Source organism: Rattus norvegicus, chromosome 10 (assembly GCF_021556685.1).
Source record: "Rattus norvegicus strain SHRSP/BbbUtx chromosome 10, alternate assembly SHRSP_T2T, whole genome shotgun sequence".
Taxonomy (NCBI): domain Eukaryota; kingdom Metazoa; phylum Chordata; class Mammalia; order Rodentia; family Muridae; genus Rattus; species Rattus norvegicus.
The window spans coordinates 61798320-61822197 of record NC_141543.1 but is presented as its reverse complement, the minus strand read 5'-3'; the positions used below and the strand labels follow the sequence as shown (position 1 = coordinate 61822197).

The 23878-nt window shown below is 44.3% G+C and overlaps 1 protein-coding gene, 1 non-coding gene and 1 pseudogene across 7 annotated transcripts in view; all 3 read left to right on the top strand.

Moving 5' to 3' along the window:
* Window positions 1-1768: 1768 nt before the first annotated feature.
* Window positions 1769-1900, top strand: LOC120095447 (small nucleolar RNA SNORA17). The gene has a single exon (XR_015632511.1). It is a non-coding gene; the product is annotated as a small nucleolar RNA SNORA17 (small nucleolar RNA).
* A 1407-nt stretch (window positions 1901-3307) lies between these two features.
* On the top strand, window positions 3308-4559 carry Ankrd40-ps2 (ankyrin repeat domain 40, pseudogene 2; annotated as a pseudogene).
* A 2282-nt stretch (window positions 4560-6841) lies between these two features.
* Nlrp1b (NLR family, pyrin domain containing 1B) overlaps window positions 6842-23878 on the top strand; it is a 55177-nt gene continuing 38140 nt past the window's right edge. For 4 of the 6 annotated variants that reach the window (XR_015631782.1, XR_015631781.1, XM_087574980.1 and 1 more), the window contains exons 1-3: window positions 6842-6941; window positions 8145-8473; window positions 16639-18301. Coding sequence is in view for 4 of the 6 variants with exons in the window: in XM_087574980.1 (XP_087431106.1) it covers window positions 8302-8473; window positions 16639-18301 (1835 nt within the window). In the remaining 2 variants the exon portion in view is untranslated. Of the gene's footprint in view, window positions 6942-8144; window positions 8555-16556; window positions 18302-23878 lie in introns of those variants that run through there. The other 2 variants (XM_087574981.1, XM_087574982.1) reach the window with 1 other exon arrangement.

Here is a 23878-nt window from a genome sequence, read left to right as displayed (position 1 = left end):
CCATCCCATATTTAGCCACCAAACCCAGTCACTATTGCGGATGCCAAGAAGTAAGTGCTTGCTGACAGTTTCATATGGATGCCTCCTGAGAGGCTCTGCCAGAGCACTACTGATACAGATGAGGATGCTTGCAGCTAACCACTGGACTGAGCATGGGGACCCAAATGGAGTAGTTAGAGAAAAGACTGAAGTAGCCGAAGGGGTTTGCATCCCCATAGGAAGAAAAACAATATCAACCAACCAGACCCCACCAGAGCTCCCAGGAACTAAACCACCAACCAATGAGTACACATGGAGGGACCCATGGCTCCAGCTGCATATGTAGCAGAGGATGGCATTGTCCAGCTTCGATATGAGGAAAAGCCCTCAATCCTATGAAGTCTTGTTTCCCAAATGTAGGGGAATGTCAGGGTATTGAGGTGGTAGTGGGTGGGTGAGTGAGTAGGTGGGAGTGGGACCATCATCACAGAAACAGGAAGAGGGGGAGGGGCATGAGAGATGGAAAGGGGGATAATATTTGAAATGTAAACACATAAAATATCAAAGGAAAAATATATTAAAAAAGAAAACATTTTAGATGATAGAATATGGGGTTCATTGTAAAGTAAAATGACAAGCAGTTAACACTGACCAGAAAAGTATACATTGTACAGAGAAAAGTTGCTACCAATTACAAACCAGACATGTGGAAGACGGACCATTCCCTCTGCAAGCACTCAGCTCCAAATTCACCAAAGACGATAACATAGACCTGATCCCAAAACTACCTATTGGAAGGGGAAACACCTCATGGAGCAGAACAGAGGAGGCCTTTCTGAAGAGGACTCTAGTCACCAGGGAAATGAGACAAACTGACAAATGGGACCATATGAAATTAAAAGACTGCAATTCGGGGCTCATAGATGGAGCCCATGACCATCATGGCTACGAGCCTGGCAGCAGACAGGCAGGCATGGTGCTGAGACTGTAGCTGAGGCCTCACATCCTGAACCAGAAGCACAACACAGGAACAGTGACATTAGGAGCTGTGTGGACTTTTCAACTTTCAAAGCTTGCCCCAGTGTTGTACACCTCCAAGAAGGACACTCCTCCTAATCCTTTCCAAACAGCTGCACCAACTAGGGACAAGCATTCAAATGTATGAGCTTATGGGGACCATTCATACTCAAACCACCACAGGGTCTCAGAACAGCCAGAATGGCTATTCCTAATACACTACATAAAGACTGCCAAGGGTGAAGGGAAAGATGATGTTTTTATTAATTCTGGGAGTTGTGTTGGTCTGAAAGATTAAAATATATTGTGTGAGAAAAAAACTTTGATAAAGTAAAATTAAGGATAGAAAAAAAAACAAAAGAGCAAATCTCTCAGGTCTCTTACAAGATAGCTTAGCAGGTCACTCACTAGTGTATAGCAATTATGTTTGAGATGAAATTTTCATCTTTGAAGGAAACCACTTGCAACACAGGAGGTGTCTTCATTTGCTTTCTGTTGCTAAGATAAACACCAGGACTGCACACAGGCTACTTGGGAAGGAATACGTTCACTTCACTGTACACCTTATTGTCTTTCCTGAGGAGACAGTGGAAACAAAAGGCCACACACTGCAGCAGAGTCCATGGAGGAGTACTTCTTACTGGCTTTCTCTCCAGGGCTTGCTTAGCCTGCTTTCTTACATGACCCGGGACCACCCCTCAGGAATGGCACCACCTACAATGGACCTTGCTATTCTGTATCAATCATGTCCCAGGAAAAGATTTCCACAGCACCTGCCTGCAAAGGTGTTGCTGTTGTGGCTGCTGTGTCATATGTGCATCAGTAGGTGGCAGAGAAGAGAAAGCCTATGTCTAGGCTCAGTGTTCTGACCTATGGACATCTGAATGATTAGCTGCCTAACAGTCCCTGAACAAAGCAAGCCCAAGACAAGCAACACTCCTGTGGACTCCAAGGGTTGGGAGCTAGCCCAGGCAGGGTCAAGAGTAAGCCCTAGACAACCACCAGTCTGATGTCATGGGGCCTGGACAGGTAGCTGGCATGAGATGATCACCAGTCTGCGTTTTGCAGACCAGCAAGGAGTGTGGCGAGCAGACCATGCTGAAGATGATCCCTGTCCAGAACCATAAAGCATAGACAGGCCATCACACTCCTGAGACCACCCCTGAGAACACTCCTGATACCCAAATCCCTCGAGCCACTAAGAGGAACAGATAAGGGGTGGAGAAATGTAAGAGAAAGAGAAACAGAAGGATATGGGCACAATAAGGAGAGGCAGAACTGAGGACTCGAGGGTACTGAGGAACAGTTCAATGTGAGTAGCCAATGTGGCCACCAGGGACCATGGTGGGGTATTGTCCTGTACTGCCTCTGGGTTTACTTCAGGATCTATGGTCCTTCAGCAACAGGGAGCAATTACCACCAGAGGCCAGGCAGAAATCCCTGACCTGGGCTGCTGTCCAGGGACGCACTGATGTCTGAGTGCTCTGCAGCACTGGCCCCACCTTTCCCCTGTGCATCATGGGAGAACAAGACCTGGGGTCAGCAGAGCAGGAGGGCTGACTATACCCCTAAACAGCTGGAGTACTAGAGGGAACATGCCCCAAACATTGTGGGTGTTGTGTTTGTACAGGCCCAAAGAGTATGAGTATGGGAATGTTGGCCCTGACACTGTCTCCCCTAAAGTGTCATGGGTGAAAGAGATAGTCTTTTTTGCCCTGGAACTCTCCTCGCACCATCTGAAGCAGGCAGGAAACCATGCCTTGGGTTCACAATAGCCGGAGAATTGGCCCTGCTACAGCACTTAGGAGAAGGGACAGTACCTGGTCTTGGAACATGATACAGCTGCCAGTCATATTGCAGCGAAAGTGATTTGGACCTGAATATGCAAGATGGCCCTGAACTTGTCTGCATTACAGCAGCTTGGGAAAAGAGAGATTCCCTTCACACCCTAACTTCTATAATCATCAAAAGATCTCACACATGTGAGTCCACTTGCATATAAAAATGCACACACACACACACACACACACACACACACACGCACACGCACACGCACACCACACACACACAGATAAAGAATAAAGTGTTGATCAGAATCAAAACCTCAATGTGGGGTGGGGGCGGAGGCCTGGGCCTGCGGGCCCGCCAGCAACTGGGGATCTGCTGGTGGGCGGGAGGGAGCGCGAGGCCCCGGGCGGGCGCGGGCGGAGACTCGAGTGGGGCAGGCGAGCCAGGCGCTCCCTCCCCATGGCCAGGAGCGGGCCGCGGAGGCTCAGGGCGGGGCGGCCGGGGGCCCGGGGCCCTGGGGAAAATGAGCGCCCTCCTACTGCAGAAGGAACAGCAGGAGAGGCTGCAGGAGGCAGCGGCCTTGGGGGACATTCGGGAGGTGGAGAAACTGGTGGAGCGGGGTGGATGTGAACTCCCAAAATGAGGTCAATGGCTGGACCTGTTTACCCTGGGCATGTAAACGCAACCATGGGCAGGTGGTATCCTACCTGTTACAATCAGGAGCTGACAGAGAGATTCTTACAACAAAAGGAGAAATGCCGGTACAATTAACATCAAAGAGAGAAATCAGGAAGATTATGGGAGTGGAAGAAGCTGATGATGATGACGAGATTCCCCAGCTGAAGAAGGAGTGAGAACTGCCCTTTGTTCCCAACTACCTGGCCATCCCAGCCTTCCCTTTTATCTACACCCCTGCAGCAGAAGACTCCACCCAGCTGCAGAATCGGAGCTCCTCCCCACCTCTGGTGTCTCCCCCTGAAGATGGCTCGTCTCCATTGCTTTCCCCCACAGTGACCCTTCTGCTAGGAGCCTTTCCTAGGGACCACACCTCTTTGGCATTGGTCCAAAATGGTGATATTTCTGCCCCCTCTGCCATACTTAGAACACCAGAAAGCACAAAACCTGGTCCTGTCTGTCAGCCACCAGTGAGTCAGAACCTGTTCTCTGTCCCATCCAAGCCACCGGTGTCTCTGGAGCCTCAAAATGGGACATACACAGGACCAGCGCCAGCATTCCAGCCATTTTTCTTCACCGGAGCATTTCCATTTAATATGCAAGAGGTGGTACTCAAGGTGAGGATTCAGAACCCATCTCTTCGTGAAAATGACTTCATTGACATTGAACTGGATCGACAAGAACTCACCTACCAAGAACTGCTCAGAGTGAGTTGCTGTGAGCTGGGTGTTAATCCAGACCAAGTGGAAAAGATAAGAAAGTTACCCAATACTCTGTTAAGAAAGGACAAAGATGTTGCACGACTCCAGGACTTCCAGGAGCTGGAACTGGTTCTCACAATAAGTGAGAATAATTTTCTGTTTAGAAACCCTGCATCCTCACTGACTGAGAGGCCTTGATTCAACCGGAGAGCTTCAAAACTGACATACCAATGCAGCAGGGGCAATACTCTATCACTGAGTATTGTGACAGTAGGTGTCACCTCTGGGCCAAAGGACAAGCCATTGATCCCAAAGCCTCGGATGCCTGCCAGGGCCCCCGGTGCCACTGCTCAGTGATCACTAACATCCTGCCTGGGCAGGCGGGAACCCCGACCCCCAGCAGCGGTGCTGCTCTTCCAAGCCTCTTGGAGCACAATAACCCTACTGCTGAATCTTTGAGCAGCTGGAAAATCGTCTTGAGAGGCAGCAGCCCAAGGTACGAGAGCCAGTGTTTTACGTGCGGAATCTAGAGAGTTGTCGAAGCAGAAACCGAGAGTGTGGACCTATTTCTAGCCACTCCTGTTGACAGTGCGCCTGACAGGCCGGGCGCGTTTCTCTTGATGTTGCATGCTCATGACACTCAAGAAATTTTGAACTGACTAGGGAGGGAGACTGGGGAAAGCAAGCACAGGTACTGGACAAAGGGATTCCGGTGCGACCTGCGGCTGGGAGGTCTCATATAGCATATTTATAAACGTTACTCAGGTTTAAAGTATTTAAAAATGTAGTTACCTAATTGTAAATAGGCTGTTAACCAAAAGAGCTTCCCCTCCCCCAGTTTTCTTTTATGACCACTCATGACTACTGCTGTCTCACAGTCATCTTCACATCTCCCCTCCACAGTCACTAGAGGGCTCTCTAATGCTTTCTAAAGGGGCCACCACCTTGCTCAGAGGCCGCTCCTGTCACCCCTGTTTAATTGCGCCATCCAAGAAGAGCACAAGCTGCTGGTCCGTCCATCACTCTCACCCCCCAGGAACGAAGAGCAGCTTTTGAGCCTGGATTTGTTGCTGTTTTAAAGGTTATTGTGGGAAACCGAACTAAAGGAGTTAGCATCTTTATTTTTGTATCAAAGATAAAGGTTATTTTGGAAATTATTAGGGTTTTTACATAACTCTGACGTCTGTTGCTTTTGTAAACAAATCGTTCAATCTTAGGAATTCCCCGTTACCTCCACAGTCAGTTGTGAGGACCTGATTCGACTCTAGAGTGTGGGGTATGAATCTTCTCCAAGAGTCATTCAAGAGTCTTCCCCTCCTTGGCATCATTAAGGTTGACAAGCCTCTGTTTGCTTAACTTTACAAAGAACCTGGCCCACATAGAGAAGCAGGAGAGCAGGGCTGGAGTAGGGTTGACCAGGATCCCTGCTGTCTTAAGCTTTTCCCCCATAGTGCCTATAGTTTCCAAAGAAACTTAACTTCCTGGGTATTAATTTTATTAGAACACTGCAGTTGACTGGAAACATGCAGATGCACTGGAAGAGAGCATTGTGCTGAGGTAATGGCCTCCCACTGCCACCTGAGTGCCGAAATGAGCTTGAGTGTTCTTCAAAGCCAGGGTCACTGTGGAGTGACTGCATGGTACCCGCCCCTGGCACAGCTGGTGACTCCCCTGTAGAGCGTCTGCATAGCAGAGTGGCCATTACTCATCACCCTTTCCCCCAAGTGCTTTACTGAAGAAACCTCCCTTGTGTTTCAACCAAACAGAAACTACTTTACTTAGTGTACTAACCTTTTTTCCTCTAATTCGCTTTGAAAAACTTTAGTAATTCAGTTAACTGTGATTCTATCTTGGAAGAAATAAACTCAGTATTAATTCATGTCTAAATTCCTGGGGTTCTGACTCCTTCAGCCACCCTAGTTTATTAGAGATTCTGAGAAGCAGTGGGATTTGGCTGGGAGGTGGGTGACAGAAGAGCAATCGAGCACTTCAGAGTGACCAAAGGTCATGTCCCCCATGGCTCTACCCAGTGTCCTGTCCTTTGCCACAGTCCTCTGGGGTCAGTGTCTCTGGCAGTGGGATGAAACTGCATGGTTGCTCTTAGGGGAGTTCCGAGTCTTAATCTATGCATTCAGAGAAATATTCTTATATGCTTTGTGTAATTGATAACAAGGGATTTTCTTTTAAACTTTGTTAACTGAATGCACCTCTCCTCCACTGCATATTTAAAGCATGTGTTCACCCATGTAAACATTCATAGAAGACATTTCCTCATGTGTTGTTGACTCTTTAAACAGGTATTATTAAAATTAAACATTAACTGACAAAAAAAAAAACCTCAATGTGATATTTAGGAGACTTCAAGAGTCAAAAAAAAATACACAGTGTTGTGGCCTAAGATACAGCCTGAGACTAGACAGGCTATAGTGGAGGAGGAGAAGCAAAGAGATCCAGAGCACAAATCTGGGAAGATCCAGGAGCTATTGATGACCTATTGGCAAACCTTGGGTCCCACATCAATAGAGGAGAGAATTGAGCTGCAGGCAGGCAGGCAGGGCTTCTGTAAACCGGGATGAAGCGCTCAGCCTGACTCCTCCAGATCAGGCAACTGCAGAGAGTTAACAGGAAATAACCTGAATAATGCTCAACTTACATCTGCGCAGGCTCTCCGACACCTTCCTGATAAGGGTCCAAAGTCTCCTTCACATTTGAAGAACAGTTTCCTGGCTGAGGAACCTTATTCAAGGACACACACTCCAGTGGGCCTCATGGAAGAGTAGGGTAAGTAGTGGGACCCAGATTCTACCAAACCACTTAGTTGTGGGAAGATAAGGGCTGGTTTCACTCTACTAAGAAATATTGTGACAGACATGGGAACCTACCCCTAAAAATCAGGGCCCAGGGCCCAGGCCTCTGCTTGGAGAGTCTGCAAGCCAGCTCAGTTGGGCGATAGACTGCTGAATTCACCTGTCTGGTTCATATGCCTGCTTCTGTCACAGACTAGCCTGCACCCTCCTGTCTGCCTTGAATCTGCAGGAATAAGTGTTCTGAATAATGAGATATTCATAGGAAGGACCAGGGATGAGACATATACTAAGCATCATAAATGCTCTTCACAGGGGTGGTGTAGGACAGCCAAGTTTCCTAGATAGCTAAGTCAGACAAAGTTAGTGAAGAAAACCCAGGATACCTCAATATAGTTATCTTAGGATTGATAACCACAGCCCTCTGTCTTGGCTCCTTCCATTGATTTCTTCATTTCTCCTTATCATCATACATCATTTTTACCTTGTCCTTTAAAAGTTATATATGAGGTCCTCCTGGACCCATTCACTGCTATTACTCAGTCACAGAACAATGGCCACTCTGGCTTGGGACATACCGGGTCCCCTATCCTCCATCTCACTGTATAGTTCACAGCCTCCTGTCTAATTCCTGTTGGCAAAGGTTTCTCCAGAAGTAAATGGCAGCAATCATATGACTGATCCAGCAGAGTAGATCAAGTTAAAAACCTCTTTCTTTGCAGCACATGAAGTCGACCCACAACATACAAACCCCTCAACTCCGAGCCCTGGGATGAAGCTCCACCTCCTTCATCCCCCTCCCACAGGAAGCAGTCATTAAGAGAACACAACCCTCATTCCTTTATCTGTCCTTAGGGTGAGATAAATAACCTTAATGACCTAAAAGAAGAACCTTGGACAAGCTAAGAACCTCAACTCAGTATAATGTTAAGCACAGCTGCATTCAGGAAAGCCAACACAGTATCTAGAACACCTTCTGACATCATTTAGCTGTGAAACATTAAAGAACATGGCCACAGTTAAACACTCCTGTCCCAGAGTTCCTTCTTCTGCCCTATGAAGCTCAAGCCCCACTGGACACACAGAACCCACTCCCCAGGGAATACTTGTGTCTTTACATTGTTCTGATCAAAGGTTTATCTGACCCCATAGAAGTTGCTCTGCTTTCTTTCATTACCAGGTCTCCTCCATCCATCGTGATCAAACACCCATTCCCAGAGCAGAAATGTCTGGCAGAGACAAGAAGCCATTGGACTACAGTTTGCAACAACAGAAAAGAGTCTTGAAGCAATAAGAGCACAGACTTCTTAAAGAATCAATACCTGAGGGCTGTCACCATGGAAGAATCTCAGTCCAAGGAGGAAAGTAACACAGAGGGTGCTCAGCATGCAGTTGAAGAGGGCACGGGGGACTTGTGCCCCAACTTCCAAACAGAGATAGATTTAGAGATGTTCCTGAAGAAACGAATAGAGATGTTGCAGGAGAAACCACAGAGGAAATTCCGTCTAGGTAAGTACAGCAAACCCAAATTGATCACTCTGTAGCACCTTCATTACCACTAAGCCCTCCTGCCAAGGTTTCCATGGGCAGGCCAGCCTCCTCTCAAAACAGTTCATAGGCCCAAGAGAGGCTGGAATAGGAAGGCTTTCAGAAGCCTCTAACTGAATTCTAGAGAACACTCTGCTCTACAGAAGTACATGCTCAGCTTCCCAAGTGGTGCTCAGAGCCCCTTGGAAAGAGACCCTGAAGCTTCAGGGGAGACAGTCAGGCATGCAGAATGTCTCTGGGAAACCAACATGACAAGTCCAGTCTTTAGCGCTCCAGTCCTCCTCAATGTATCCATCTGGGAAAGAGGAAGATGAACATCTATTTCCTTAGGCTGTAGCAGTTGAGTGATGATCCAGGTGAAATATTAAACAGTCTTATATTCAATAAATGCTCAATAATTCCAAGTACAAGCCCATGCTATTGTTGCTGTTATTATAGTGTGCAAGCCTGTGTGACAGATGCTCAGAGCCACTCATGAGGGAGCTGAGGCTCAGAAAGGAATAGAGACTCACACAGAGGAGCAGAGTAGACCCAGGAGAGGTGTGTGGCCTTCATGGTCCCAGAGCAGGACCATTCCACAGCAGCAACTGTGAATGCCTCACTGTCCCCCATGTGACCATGGAGAAGAGTATGAGGGTAAGCATGAAGGGCCCCAGAAGTTCTTCCTGTCTCCTACTCCTGCCCTTTCTGAACAACACACAACCAGTCTCCTTCCCATAGGGCATTCTTCCTCATTACTCAGACCCAAAAACAGAGAGGGGGATAATGGAGAGGCGGGGAAGAAAGAAGGAAAGAAGGAAGAAAGGAAGGAAGGAAAGGAACTGGAAGGGAAGGGAAGGGTAGGGAAGGGAACACCCTCAGCATGCAGTTTCCTACCCTACACAACTGGTCAAAACTACCAAGTTCAGACCATGAGTCTGGGAGACATTTTCAGATATAAAAGAGAAATTCATTGAAATCTAACAAGTCTAGATGCAGAAGAAAAGGTTAACTAGCCTGAGAGCTGTAGGTGGGACTTTGAGCAGATAGATGTGGCTCTTCCCATGTGAGCCTTCCCCTTTATGGGGAACTAAGTTAAGTAACTCAAATGCAAGGCCAGAGCAGCATGGTGGAGTGTCCCATCCTGCAGGACAGTCAACAAGGGTCCAGATGGTACCTGGAAGAGAATGGGGGATAAGAGACATGAAGAAGGACTCCAAGAAAAGAGTCTGATCAAGGCGACAATTTTAATTCTTACAAGCTCTGGTTATATACTATAGCAAGGCTGTGGGAAGAGGAAATCTTCAGGGGGCCAAGAGACCTTGATGTACTAGCCAATAAGGTAGCTGACTCACATCTGCAGGATGTTGGCCTAGGTCTTGTAAGAAGCTGGCTCCTTGCAAAGGTCGCAAGCCCTAGGTCTGTAGGAAGCTAGCTCCCTGCAAAAGTCACAAGCCTTCATTTGGCAAGCCTGTTATTAAGCAATGCTGACCACCAGAATTGTATCAGCACTTCTGTAAGCTTAGCTAGGACATTGGTTTTTTTCCACTGAGCTTGTCCTTTAGATGAACTTTCATGTGTTCTTTGTCTGTCCTAACTAAGTCAATGTTGGGGTCTCAGGCAAGTTGAGTCCCCACAGTGGAGTACTACGAGTCACAGGCTAGAAATGATCCTCTGGGCTCTGCAGTGCTGAAGTTGCATTTGACAGGTGGGGAAACCATGTGGGAGAGCAGTAAGCCTGTCCCAGCTGGCACCCAGAGCTCAGCTCAGAATCTGAGATGGCACTGAAGATCCTGGGGGTCAGGGAGGTCCTGAAGCTCCAAGAAGGTCTTGTCTATTGAGATGGACCAGAGAAGAGGGTATGCTCCTGCCTCAGCTTCAGCCAGTTTCTAATGAGTTCTCTTAATTTGTTTGCACTTACAAAGACCATGCCCTTGCCTCCTTCTTGTCTTGAGGATCAAAGTAGCCATCTCTCTCCAATGCACAAGGTCTAGAGAGAGGTTAACTTGTTCAAACTCACAGCACATAGAGACAGACATGGGGCTGGGATCTAGAACAATCAGTGCCTAAGGAGTGACTTTCTCCTCCTCCATCTGCTGCTAAAATGTGAAAGTCCTGCCTATACCCAACCCTTATCTTTCCTTCAAAGTCCATTCTTCCCACCACACCTTGAACTGGAATAACCGCTGTTCGCAGGCAGCCTGAGCTACACAGTGAGTTCTATTAAAGTTATTACCCAGGACTACTAGTGGTTTATCATGTTTTTATGATGGAAGCTGTTTTTTACAGGAAAGGCTCACAGATCAAGAATGATCCTTCAGGTACAAAGGTCAGAGGAACAAGGATTGACACAGCTGGTCACAAGTATTTAGTTGGGAGACAGAAACAGATGAATACTGCTGTTCAGATCAATTTTCCTTCTCATTCAGTCCAGAACTTCAGCACTTGCAATGGTGACACCTACAAATGGGGTGGACCTAGCTCAGTTAACCTAACCTATCCCTCACAAACCTTCCCAGGGATATTTGTACTGAGTGCTTCTAGATCCCCTGACATTGACAATGCTAGCCCTCACATGATCTCACAGGATTGTTGGAAGAGTTCTAAGTGTGGCATTAAATCTATGGGAATTGTGTAACTAGATACTTCCTCCCCATCCTTTTTCACTGGGAGAGCCTGTGCACTCCTTCACCAAGCTTTTCCAGCCTCAACCCACAAGGCCATGAGTTTCCAGTCTGACTTACCCAATTTTCTAATATCAGAGGGGGTGACTGAGGACTGGAACCCACAATCCATACCATCACTAGCAATCAAGAAGGGACAAGTTGACCTCTGGCTGAAAGTTTAATCTCACTGCCCAAGTGGAGATGATCAAAGGTGACAAAAACATGAGAAGAGTGCACAGCAAGAGTCCAAGAACTGGAGAGCCCTGAACAGCCCCCTACATATCCTGCCCCTGAAGCCTCACAGTTGGGCCTAACTACTGCTCCCAGGAGGTCCTTGGAATTAAGGACAATATCTTTGCCCTTATGTTTGCCTGTGGGTCTCTGCATCTTCTCCCATCGGCTTCAGGAGGAAGACTCTCTGATGGTGATGGAGCTAGGCACCAATCTCTGAGTACAGAAGAATGTCATTAGAAATAGTTTCATTGATAGTTCATTGTTTTTCAGTCATGTTCGGTTCTACCCTAGTCTCTGGGCCATCAAGCTTCAAGTTCCTAGCCATCCAGGACCTGTAGGCATGTGCTCCCTCTGGTGTCTAGGGTCTCTTGTTAGAAAAGTCATTGATTGGCCACTCCCTCAAGCACACCTTGCTTGTAGGACAGCTTGTGTGCAAAGGATTTGTAAGTGGGTTGGTTTCCAAGTCCCACAACTGGAAACCTTGCCTTGTTACAGAAAATAAATGGTGCAGGCTCCACACCCAGAAATACTATGAAGCCAATTAATTCCTCTGTCTTCCTCTCTCTCTGGCTTCATATCAGTCTGATGACTGCCATCATCTGTAACTTGTGTGCGATTGGTTTTTTTTTTTTCTCTTGTGGCATTCAGTAACCACTTTATGCTCTGTATGTTTAGTATTATAACTGTAATTGGAAGTTGCTTTTCTGGTCCTTTTTTCTCTTTCTTTCTTTCTTTCTCCTTTCTTTCTTTCTCTTTTCTTCTTCTTGTATCTATATGAGATGGTCTTTCCTGATTTCTATCATCTTGTTAAATATCTGGTCTGTGTATTGACCTGAGAGTCCCCTTCCCCCATTTGCTATTACCTATAAATAGAAGATTTTTCATTTCTTGGTATCCCCAAGTTTTCTAATGTTCATCTGAGTATTTTTATTAATTTATAAAATATTATTTATTTATATTGTCTAATTCCTATACTTTATTTTTTCTTTTGGGTTATTTTCTTTCTTTACACTTCAAATGCTATCCACTTTCCCAGTTTCTCCTCTAAAAACTCTCTATCCCATTCCCCTCACCCCTGCTTCTATGAGGATGTTCCTCCACTCACCCACTCCTGCCTCACTGCCCTAGCATCTCCCAAGGTGGGGGCATTGAGCCTTCCCAGGGTCAAGGGCCTCCTTTCCCATTGATGCCAGATAAGGCAATTCTCTGTTACACATACAACTGGAGGCATGGGTCCCTCCATTTATATTCTTTGGTTGGTGGTTTAGTCCCTGGGAACTCTGGGAGGTCTGATTGGTTGGTATTGGTTTTTTTCCTATGGGGTCGCAAATGCCTTCAGCTCCTTCAGTCCTTCCCCTAACTCCACCACTGGGTCCCTATGTTCAGTCCAATTGTTAGATGTAAGCATCTGCAACTAACTTGCCCTGGCTCTGGTAAAGCCTCTTAGGAGACAGCTATATAAAGCTCCTGTCAGCATGTCAGCAAGCACTTCTTGGCATCCTCAATTGTGTTTGGGTTTGGTTTCTTCTATCCTGTACTTGATGCTGAGTCAGAATTGAGGTCAATCTAAGGCCACTGGGGAAATTCCACCACAAACCTCTGAGCACAAAGACCCCCTCCCTTCCAAGGAGTAGAGATAGTTTAGTTCCTGGAACAAATGCAAGCCAACTATCAGACAGAGCCACTTGTGACTCCCCAACTGACTCCCTTAGAAAGTCCTGGATGGTCTTCTGATCATGAGTTAGTTTGAAGGTTCCTTTACCCCACTAATAGTACCCTGCCTAGTTACCATTGTTCAAATTCTGCCCTTATCAAAGGTATATAACTCCCTTTTAGAGTCTGCTCAGGAATCATCTCCCTCTTGAAGTGGGATGGCCCCAACATGTTGAAACAATAAAATTCCTCTTGCTCTTGCATCGATCACTACCTCAGTGAGTCTCATTCAAGAGGTCCTGGAAGAGGTTCAATTCGGACCTCACATTTGGTGCATTGGCCAGGAAGCTCACCTCTTGTGGGTGGGGGGAGACCCACAATAGGACAATGGATCAGAGGAAGGGCTCAAGAAGGTACCACGGCTGTATGTGTCTCCTCTAGCTTTTCTGTTTGTGGTTTGCTTTCGGATTATCTTATGCTTGTAAGTATCAGGAAGGCTTGGATACCTTAGTAACTAACAGGGTTGGAAGATGCTCCAGCCTTCCAGACTTCAGTTCCAGCATGGACTGGTCAGGTCACCATAGTAACTAGGGAGGGGCTTGTGGGACACTTTAACCTCACTGGTTCTGGCTCTGGCATGAGCTGGCAACATCACCAGATCTGTGTATATTTTCCCCATGGCTGGGGCAGAGTCTGTGTGTATTTTGCCCATGACAGGGGAAAGCCTGTCTGTATTATGCTTGTGATAGGAGTAAGTCTGTGTGAATTTCACCCATGACAGGGGCAGATTGTCTTAGTTGTTCTGTCTGTGACAGGGACATTAATATGTGTATTGCACCTGTTGAAGGGAGGATTGGTCTGCCCATGGCAGGGATGGATTTTCTGAGTTGTTCCTTCCATGACAGGAACAGATTGTGGCTTTCTTGTGACTCTTTGTGTCATTGGACTTCGACTGACATTATTTTTGGACATAGGACAGACTATTTCTCACTTAATGCAACTTGGAGTGATCTTCTTTTGTTGTTAAATGGCCACGCAGAGAAAGACCTTTTATCTCCCTAGGGTGTCAGAAGTAGAGGATAAAATGTTTCAGAAGTTTTCCCTCCTCCCCCTTGCTAATACTTCTTCGTCAACAAAAACAACAAAATCCAACTCTAGTCCAGCAGCCATCTCCATCCTTGTTGACAGTATCAGCTTTAGGGCTGAAGAGATGGCTCAGCGGTTAAGAGCACTGACTGCTCTTCCAGAGGTACTGAGTTCAATTCCCAGCAATCACTTAGTGACTTCCTTTCTTCTCAGGACCAGCTCCAAGTTTTACAGCTCACACCAGATTACCCCCTCTTCCCCTCCACTTCTGCTGAATGCAGACACAGTGCACACTGGCATCCAGGGTCCCTGACAGGAGAGGCTCCAAGTAGGTATATGTATCCCTCAACAGAGCTGGCAATTGACTCCTGGTAATTCATTTTGTTCAATAAATGGCTATCCTTCTTGCCAAGAGAAATGTTCACTCCCTTTCAAAATAAATATGGTCTCTGAGTTGTTAAGATGAAAGTTTTATTTTATAAAGATAGAATAAAATATAAGAAAAGGGGGATGGCTCTGGTAGACTCATGTTGAGGCATCCCTTTTCCTGAGGGACCAGTCACACAATGGCATAATGTAGAATAAAGGTTATTCAGGGCATGACATCCACTCCCTCCAAAAGGTTTAACAGGTTCTCTTCACCACAGACAGAAGCCAAGAAACTGGCTCCTGGCCCCATATGGAACACACCCAGATGGGGGCTTCAACACTGTAAAGGGTGGGAAACATGTCCATATTTACCACCAGGCTCCTTAAGCAGGTCTCAACAATAATTTGACCAAGTTTCAGATATGATATTAGACAAGAAAGTAATAAAAGTGACATTTCTTGAATAGGTCATAAAGAATATATATATATTCTTATACATATATATATGGCTGTACATACATAGACCCTGAGAAAACAGAGAGATTCTAGTACAGTAACTAATTCATTAATTAGTTAGTGCCAAATATTAGAGAAAAAGTTACATATTCGAGCTAACAAAAATTACAGGGGAGGAATGTTGACTGTGGGTTAGTAACCAATTCATACCACTTGAGGCCCTGTCTATCTACTCAAGGTGGACTCTTCAAGATCTCTCTCTCCCGTGTTTGGCATATTAGCTACTGTCACTCAAATTGAGTCCTGAGAGTCCCTCACCTTCCAGGCATCTGGTACTTTCTAGAGGGCCCTTCCACTCCCACCCCACAGGCTGCTTATTTCCTTTCACTCTCCTGGCCCTCTGGGCTTCACTCCTGTTCCCCCAATCCCTGCATAACTGATCCTGTTCCCTTTTCCCCTCACCCTTTCCTCTCTCATCCAGGTCCCTCCTTTCCTCTCCCTCCTGTGATTATTTTCTTCCCCTTTTAAGTGGGTGGGCAACATTTTCATTCTTTTTTATGGTTGGTTGATTGAGTTACTGCTTGACCAACTGATTGATTGATAAATTGATAGTTGATTTTAGCCTACGATGGTTTCAAATTTCCCACATGGAAAACTGGGCCTGAGCTCCTGATGCTCCTACCTCTGTCATCTAAGTGATGAATCATAGAGCTACAGCACCATGCTCAGTGATTGTTTTCAAACATGCATATTAATTATAGTTCTGGAGGTTGGAAGACTAATACTGAAAACGTTGGCTACTTAGCCTCTAAAAGGGCATATAAAGGCAAAGAGTTGCCTGTCAGAAAGAAAGGGTACCCCTTCCCACAAAAGCTTGCCTATTCTTAACAGAAAAGTATTGGTCAATTAATTATTACAGGTCCTGAACCCATGATTCCGAACACCCACACTACACCCTTACTCCTGACTATCGCTTACTCCTACATTGGCGAATGAATTTCAAGCTGAGTTTCAGAGGAGACAAAATACATCAAAACAGTAGCCAAAAACAAGGCTTGTTTTTACCAAAGATATCTGGAATACAGTACAAAATACAGCCAGACCTGGGGACAGTTGATCTCATCTATGTCCTGAGGCATGAACTCTAAGGCATCCCTAGGCTCTCAAGACTTCAGGATAATGTTGTCAGGAATGTAATGGTGAATCCAATAGGATCTGTAAGGAGTAGACACCTTATCCACTGTCTGTAATCTCCCCACTACTCTACAACCTCCTACAGAGAGAGACCACAGCCACCAAATTACTGAATCATCTCATGCACTGAATAAAGGCATGATTATTTCTGTGAATTCACAGCCTTTACTCTCAGCCTCAAAAGCAGGTCTGGCACAGGTTAAGAGAAACCAATAAATGTCTGAAGCATGAATGAATGATAGACATCATTATTATTAGTCACATGACCACTTGAAATAGAATATTCTCTAAAGTCAGATTTTCTGCACTACACTGTTCAGAATATACCAATACCCACAGTCTATATGCTGTACAGTGTAGACAGAATCTTAAATGCATGCAGATGTTAAATGATAAAAAAAAGATAGGAAGAAAGAATTGAATGAACAAAAAATGCTAATGTATACACTTCTGCTCAAACATACTCTCTTTTATTTAAAACCCTTTCAGAAATGCATATGAATCAAAAAGGGGAGAATATTCACTCCACTCAGCCATTGAAAAGGGAGAATGTGTTCCGAAATTTTACAAACCTACTACTCTTCCGAAAATTTTGCCCAAGAGATTCAGAGAAATTGGTCAGGAAAAGCTGGCATTCATGTGTACCAGAAGAAGGAGGACATATGATTGAGATCCAAGACTTATTTGACCCAAATTCAGATACTGAGAAAAGACCTCAATTAGTCATAGTAGAGGGGGCTGCTGGGATTGGGAAGTCAACACTGGCCAGGCAGGTGAGGAGAGCCTGGAAGGAGGGCCAGCTCTACAGGGATCGCTTCCAGCATGTCTTCTTCTTCAGCTGCAGAGAGCTGGCCCAGTGCAAGCAGCTGAGTCTGGCTGAGCTCATAGCACAAGGCCAGGAAGTGCCCACAGCTCCCATCAGACAGATCCTGTCTCGCCCTAAGAGGCTGCTCTTCATCCTGGATGGCATAGATGAGCCAGCATGGGTCTTGGAGGACCAGAATCCTGAGCTGTGTGTGCACTGGAGTCAAGCACAACCTGTGCACACACTCCTGGGGAGTTTGCTGGGGAAATCCATCCTTCCTGAGGCTTCCTTAATGCTCACAGCTCGGACCACAGCTCTACAAAAAATCATTCCTTCTCTGGGGCAGCCAAATCAAGTTCAAGTCCTAGGATTCACTGAGGTTGAACGGGAGAACTATTTCTACAGATATTTTGCAAAGCAAAGAGTTGCAATGACCGCTCATATGAAGCTTCAATCTAACCCAGTGCTTCAGACCCTGTGTGAGGTCCCCTGGGTGTGCTGGTTGGTCTGCGCTTGCCTGGAAAAGCAGATGCAGCAGGGTGAAGTACTCTCACTGACCTCACAGACCACCACAGCCCTCTGCCTGAAATACCTTTCCCTGACAATTCCAGGTCAGCACCTGAGCACCCAGCTTAGGACCCTCTGTTCACTGGCTGCTGAGGGGATCTGCCAAAGAAGGACCCTGTTCAGTAAAAGTGACCTCTGTAAGCAAGGGTTAGCAAGGAATGCCATTAACACTTTCCTGGAGATCGGTGTCCTTCAAAGGCAGCCCAGCTCTCTGAGCTACAGCTTTGCCCACTTGTGTCTCCAGGAGTTCTTTGCAGCGATGTCCTACATCTTGGAGGATAGTGAGGAAAGACATGGGGATATGGGAAACGACAGAACTGTGGAAACACTGGTAGAACGGTATGGAAGACAAAACCTGTTTGAGGCACCCACTGTGCGCTTTCTATTTGGTCTTTTGAGTGAAGAGGGATTGAAAGAAATGGAAAAGTTCTTTTCCTGCAACCTTCTTAGGAAGACAAAGTTGGAATTACTATGGCACATCCTTGCAAAATTCCAATCCCATCAACCGCATTCTCTGGGTTTTCTACGCTGTCTGTATGAAAATCAGGAAACGCAGCTCCTATCACACGTGATGCATGATCTTCAAGGAATAATAGTGCCTGACACAAATGATAGGGCACACTCAGTGATCCAGACAAATGTGAAGCACTTGGTGATACAGACAGACATGGAGCTCATGGTGGTCACTTTCTGTATTCAGTTCTGCTATCATGTGAGGAGCCTTCAGGTGAATATGGAAAGACAGCAAGGATATGAGTTGACAGCCCCAAGGATGGTTCTGTGAGTATTCAGACACAGTCCTCTCTCCATATTCCCTGAGGATCCCATGAGCCCACGTGTTCTGAGTATTTATCTATTGGCTTTGGTGTGCTTGATTGTGAAATGGTGCTATGAACTTGTCTCTCCTTGTGCCTTGGTGAGGAACACCCAGGTTCTCTGATTCAAATCACCTTCACCATTCACATGGTTCCAATAGCCACAGTTACTGATTTCCCTATTCGTATGCTTTCTTCTGAAAAACATCTCATTCCTGCAAGTACCATCTGCTCTTCCCATGAAGGTCACCTTGACCCCGAGATCTTGCCCCATAACATAAGAATGCATATTTATGAGAGTCCCTGTGGTTTTTATTGCCAGATGATACCTGTATATGTCAATGAAGAAAGCCTGGCCCTGGCACTCACCTGGAAGGCTTCCTAACTTGCTGCCAATACCAGCAGCAAAGTAGAGTTCTTTCCAGTTTTGCTACCCATGTGCCTTAGTGGCTTTTTGGTATCAGTATCTGTCTCCTCCTCCCTCTAGATGATTTGCCCCATAAATATTCATTAAGTATTATTTTATGCAATGATACCTACCAATCACAAGAGGAGAAATGCAATTGTTGTCCAAGGACCAAAAAAATGAGAGGGAAGACAGCCAACTACTGGAATTACATAGATAGTGACTCGTGCCATAATTGAGCACATATCAAGTATCAGGGGAGAGAGTTTATTTACATGGAGAGATCTCAGAGGTAGTAATGTTTTTAGATAAGTCTTCTGTTTTAACATATTGAAATGTTCTCTCCTAATAATCTGAGCTGAACTTGCTGGCAGAAGCCTGAAATTCCATCATTCAAATGGCTTGAAAGTAGCGAAGTGACTGTGAGAGAGCAGGATGTGGTAAGAGAAGGGGAAGGTAGGGCAAAGAGCACGTGTGAGCAAACCATGTTACACACGTGCAGGAAGGTCAATGACTACATTATATAATTAGGAAGGTATCATAAAAACATGCTTGCAGAAAAACGATGATACAGTGATCAAAACAACAAAGTTTGCTATCAAATAGAGTTTTATTTCTCAAAGAGGACAGCATTAAGAAGTGAAGAAGTTGAGCTTGGCTATCCACACCTGTCATCCAAAACTCAGAAAGCAGAGGCAAGGCCCAAAGTCCCAGTCCACCCTGATTTTTGACTGTTTGTGTCTCAATCCCTCCACTGAAGTCTTGCCTGGTTATAGGACATGGTCGGTTCAGGCTCTATGTCTCCCATTGCTAGCAGTCTTATCTGAGGTCACACTCCTAGAATCCTAGAGTTTCCATTGTCCTAGGCTTCTAGCTCATCCCATAGATGACCCCACCCCCAAATCCAATTTTCTCTCCCAGTACTCTCTCCCTCCATCATCCCTCCAATCTCTATCCCTACCATCTTCCCCAAACATTCCCATGCCTCCAACCACCTTTTTGATGTCTAATCTATTTCAACTTCTCAGTGAGATTCAAGCATCCCTCCTTGGGCCCTCCTTGTTACTTAGCTTCTTAGGGACTGTGGATTGTAGCATGGTTACCCTGTAGTTTGTGACTAATATCTGCTTGTGAGTACAAAATTCATGTTTGTCTTTCTGGGTCTGGATTACCGCACTCAGGATGATCTTTTTCTACTTCCATCCATTGGCCTGCACATTTCATGATGTCAATATTTTTAATAGTTGAATAATATAGTCCATTGTATGAATGTTCCACATATTCTTTATCTGTTCTTTTATCTGATTTAGGGACATCTAAGTTGTTTCCAATTTTTGACTATTACAAAAATAACTGCTATGAACACAGTTGAGCAAGTATCCTTACGGTATGGTGGTGCTTCATTGGGTGTATGTCCAGGAGTGCTGTAGATAGAGACAGATCTATTCCCACTTTTCTGAGAAACTGCCAAATTGATTTTCAAAATGGTTGTACAAGTTTGCACCCCCACCAGCAATGGAGGACTGTTCCCTTTTCTCCACATCCTCACCAGCATGAGTTGTTCCTTAAATTTTTGATCTTAGCCATTCTAACTGGTATGATGGAATCTCAGAGTCGTTTTGATGTATATTTCCCTGGTGACTAAGGATGGTGACTACTTCTGTAAGTCCTACATAGCCATTAGCGATTTCTCTGTCAAGAATTTCCTGTTTAGATCTGCACCCCCATTTTATTCTTAATTGATTCATTTACATCTTAACTGCAACTTCCCCCAGGTTCCTCCTTTTACCTCACCTACCCCATCATTCCCCCCTGTTCAGAGAAGGGGATGCCTCCCATGGTCATCAACCCAACTTGGCATTTCAAGCTACAGGTGCATCTTTTCCTGTTGAAACCAGACAAAGCAGACCAGTTATGGGAAAGGGATTCAAAGGCAGACAGCAGAGTCAAAGGCAACTCCAACTCCTGATGTTAGGGATCCCACATGAAGGCCAAGCTGCACATGTTATATATGGGTAGGGGGTCTAGAGCCATCAGATATATGTTCTCTGGTTGCAAGTTCAGTCTCTATGAACCCATATTGGTCCAGGTTAGTTGATTTTGTACGTTTTCTTGTGCTGTGCTTGATCTTTCCTGTTCCTTTAATCCCTCACGCCCTTCTTCCATAAGATTTCCCAAGATGCACCTAGTGTTTGTCTGTAGGTCTCAGCATCTGTTTACACCAGCTACTAGGTGAAGCCTGTGAATTTACAGTTATGCAAGGCAACTGTCTGCAAGTACAGAAGAACACCGTTAGTAGTGTTGGGGTGGGCTCTCTCATGGCATTTCCCCTCCATGTGTTATTTGCTTTGTGGCTGTCTAGTTTCTTGAGTCTTTATAGATTTTGAATATCTGCCCTCTGTCAGATGTGGAGTTGGTGAAAATCTTTCCCATTCTGTAAGCTTAAATTTGTCTTTTTGACAGTGTTCTTTGCCTTACAAGAAGCTTTTCATTTTCATGAGGTTCCATACATTAATTGTTGATCTTAATGCCTGAACTGTTGGTGTTCTCTTCTGGGAATTGTCTCCTGTTTGATACATACAAATCTACTCCCCACTTTTCTTCAGATTCAGTCTGTCTGATTAAGTTTTTGGACCACTTGGACTTGATATATTTGTGGAGATATGAATGTATTTGGATTCATCTACATGAAGATATCCAGTTAGACCAGCAACATTTGTTGAAGATGCTTTTTTATCCATTGTATAATTTTGGCTTCTTTGTCAATAGTCACTAGATGTGTGGGTTTCCTTCTGGTCTTTGATTCCATTCCATTGATCAACCTTTCTGTTTTCATACCAGTACCATGTGGCTTTTATTACTATTGCTGTCTAGTACAGCTTGGGAATGAAGATATCATAGAAGTTCTATTATTTGTGGAGGATTCTTTTAGCTATCCTGTGTTTTTGTTTTTCCATATGAAGTTGGGTATTGTTTTTTCAAGGTCTATAAAGAATTTTATTAGTATTTTAATGGGGAATTGCATTTAATCTGAAGATTGCTTTTGGTAGGATGGCCATTTTTACTGTGTTAATCCTACTGATCCATAAGGAGGGGAAATCTTTGCATCTTCTGAGATCTTCTTCAATTTCATTCTTCAAAAAGGTAAAGTTCTTGTCATCCAGGTCTTAATTTTCTTGGTTAGAGTTATTCCAAATATTTATGGCTATCATGAAGAATATTGTTCCCTAATTTCTTAATTACCCCATTTGTTGTTGTTGTTGATGATGATGATGATGATGATGGTGGTGATGATGATGATGTTGTTGTTGCTGTTGCTTTTACAGGAGGGCTACTGGTACTTTTTGGTTTATTCCATTTTTGTTTTGGGGGGGTTTGTGAGGGGGTTTTTGTGTGTTTTGTTTCATTTTGCTTTTTGCATTTTTTGGTTTGTTGTTTTGTTTCAATTTGTTTGTTTTGTTTTGTTTTACTTAATTTTGTATCCAGACAGTTTTCTGAAGGTGTGTGAGAGTTCTCTGGTAGAGGTTATGACCATATTATCTGAGAATAGTAATACTTTGACTTCTTCCCTTCCAATTAGTATCTCTTTGGTCCCCTTTAGTTGTTTTATCAATGTAGCTAAAACTTCAAGTTCTACGTTAATTAGATATGGAGAAAATGGACTGCCTTGTCTTGTCCCTGATTTTAGTGGAATTGCTTTAAGTTTCACTCCATTTAATTTGACATTGGCTATCAGGGTGTATACTGCCTTTATTGAGTTTAGGTATGGGTCTTATATTCATGATCTTACCAAGAGTTTCCCCAAGAAGGGTGTTGGATTTTGTCAAAGGTTCAGCGTCCAATGAAATGAACACATTTTTTTCTTTGAATTTATTTCTGTGGTGGATTATATTGATGGGTGATTATATGTTGAACCATCCCTTCATGACTGGGATGAAGCCTACTTGATCATGGTGGAAGATGTTTTTGACGTATTTTTGGATCTGGTTTACAAATATTTTATTTTTATTGAGTATTTTTTCCATCAATGTTCATAAAAGAGCTTGGACTGAAGATCCTTGGAGAATATTTATGTAACTTAGGTATAAGAGAACCTGTAGATTCATTACAATATCAGTTTGGAAGTGTTTCTTCTGTTTCTGTTTTGTGGAATTATTTGATGATTATAAATATTAGCGCTTGAAAATCTGGTAGAATTCAGCACTAAAATCTACCTGATCCTGGGTTTTCTGTTTGGGTTGTTCTTTCTTTTCTTCCTTTACTTCCAGTTGTTGTTGTTGTTGTTGTTCTTGTTCTTCTTGTTGTTGTTGTTGTTCTTGTTCTTGTTCTTGTTGTTCTTGTTGTTGTTGTTGTTGTTGTTGTTGTTGTTGTTGTTGTTCTGAGAATTTTCATGACTACTTCTATTTCCTTTAATGTGATGAGTTTAATCAGATTGTTTACCTATCTTGATTTAGTCTTGGTAAGTGGTATCTATCAAGGAAATAGCACGTTTAGTTTAGACTTAGAAGTTTGTGGAATACAGGTTTTTGAAGTAAGACTTAATGATTCTTTGAATTTTCTCAATGTCTGTGGTTAAGTTCCTCAATTTATTTCTGCTTTTGTTAATTTGGATAGTCTCTCTGCCTGTTAGTTAGTTGGGTAAGGGGAAATGTTTTGGATATATGTGTTAGGTCCACTTGAATCATAACGTCTCTTAGTTTTATTGTTTCTCTGTTTAGTTTCTGTTTGAATAACTTGTCCACTGGTGAATTAATTTGTGCAGTATAACATGTGATTTAAGCTTTAGTAATGTTTGTTTTACAAATGTACGTGCCCTTGGATTTGAGGAATATTTAATTCTAATTGACATGTCATCTTGCTGGATTTTCACTTTGATGAGTATGAAGTGTCCTTTTTTTTATTAATTTTGTTTGGAAGTCTGTTTTATCAGATATTAAAATGGCTACTACAGCTTGCTTCCTGTGTTAATTTGTTTGTAAAACTTGTTCCAGCCCTTACTTCTAAGATAATGTCCGTAATCTACCTTTTTTATTGGATTTTTTGTTTACATTTCACATGTTATCCCCTTTCCTGTTTTCCCGTCCATTACTCCCCTATTACCTCCATCCACCCCCTTTTTCTATGAGGGTGTTCCCC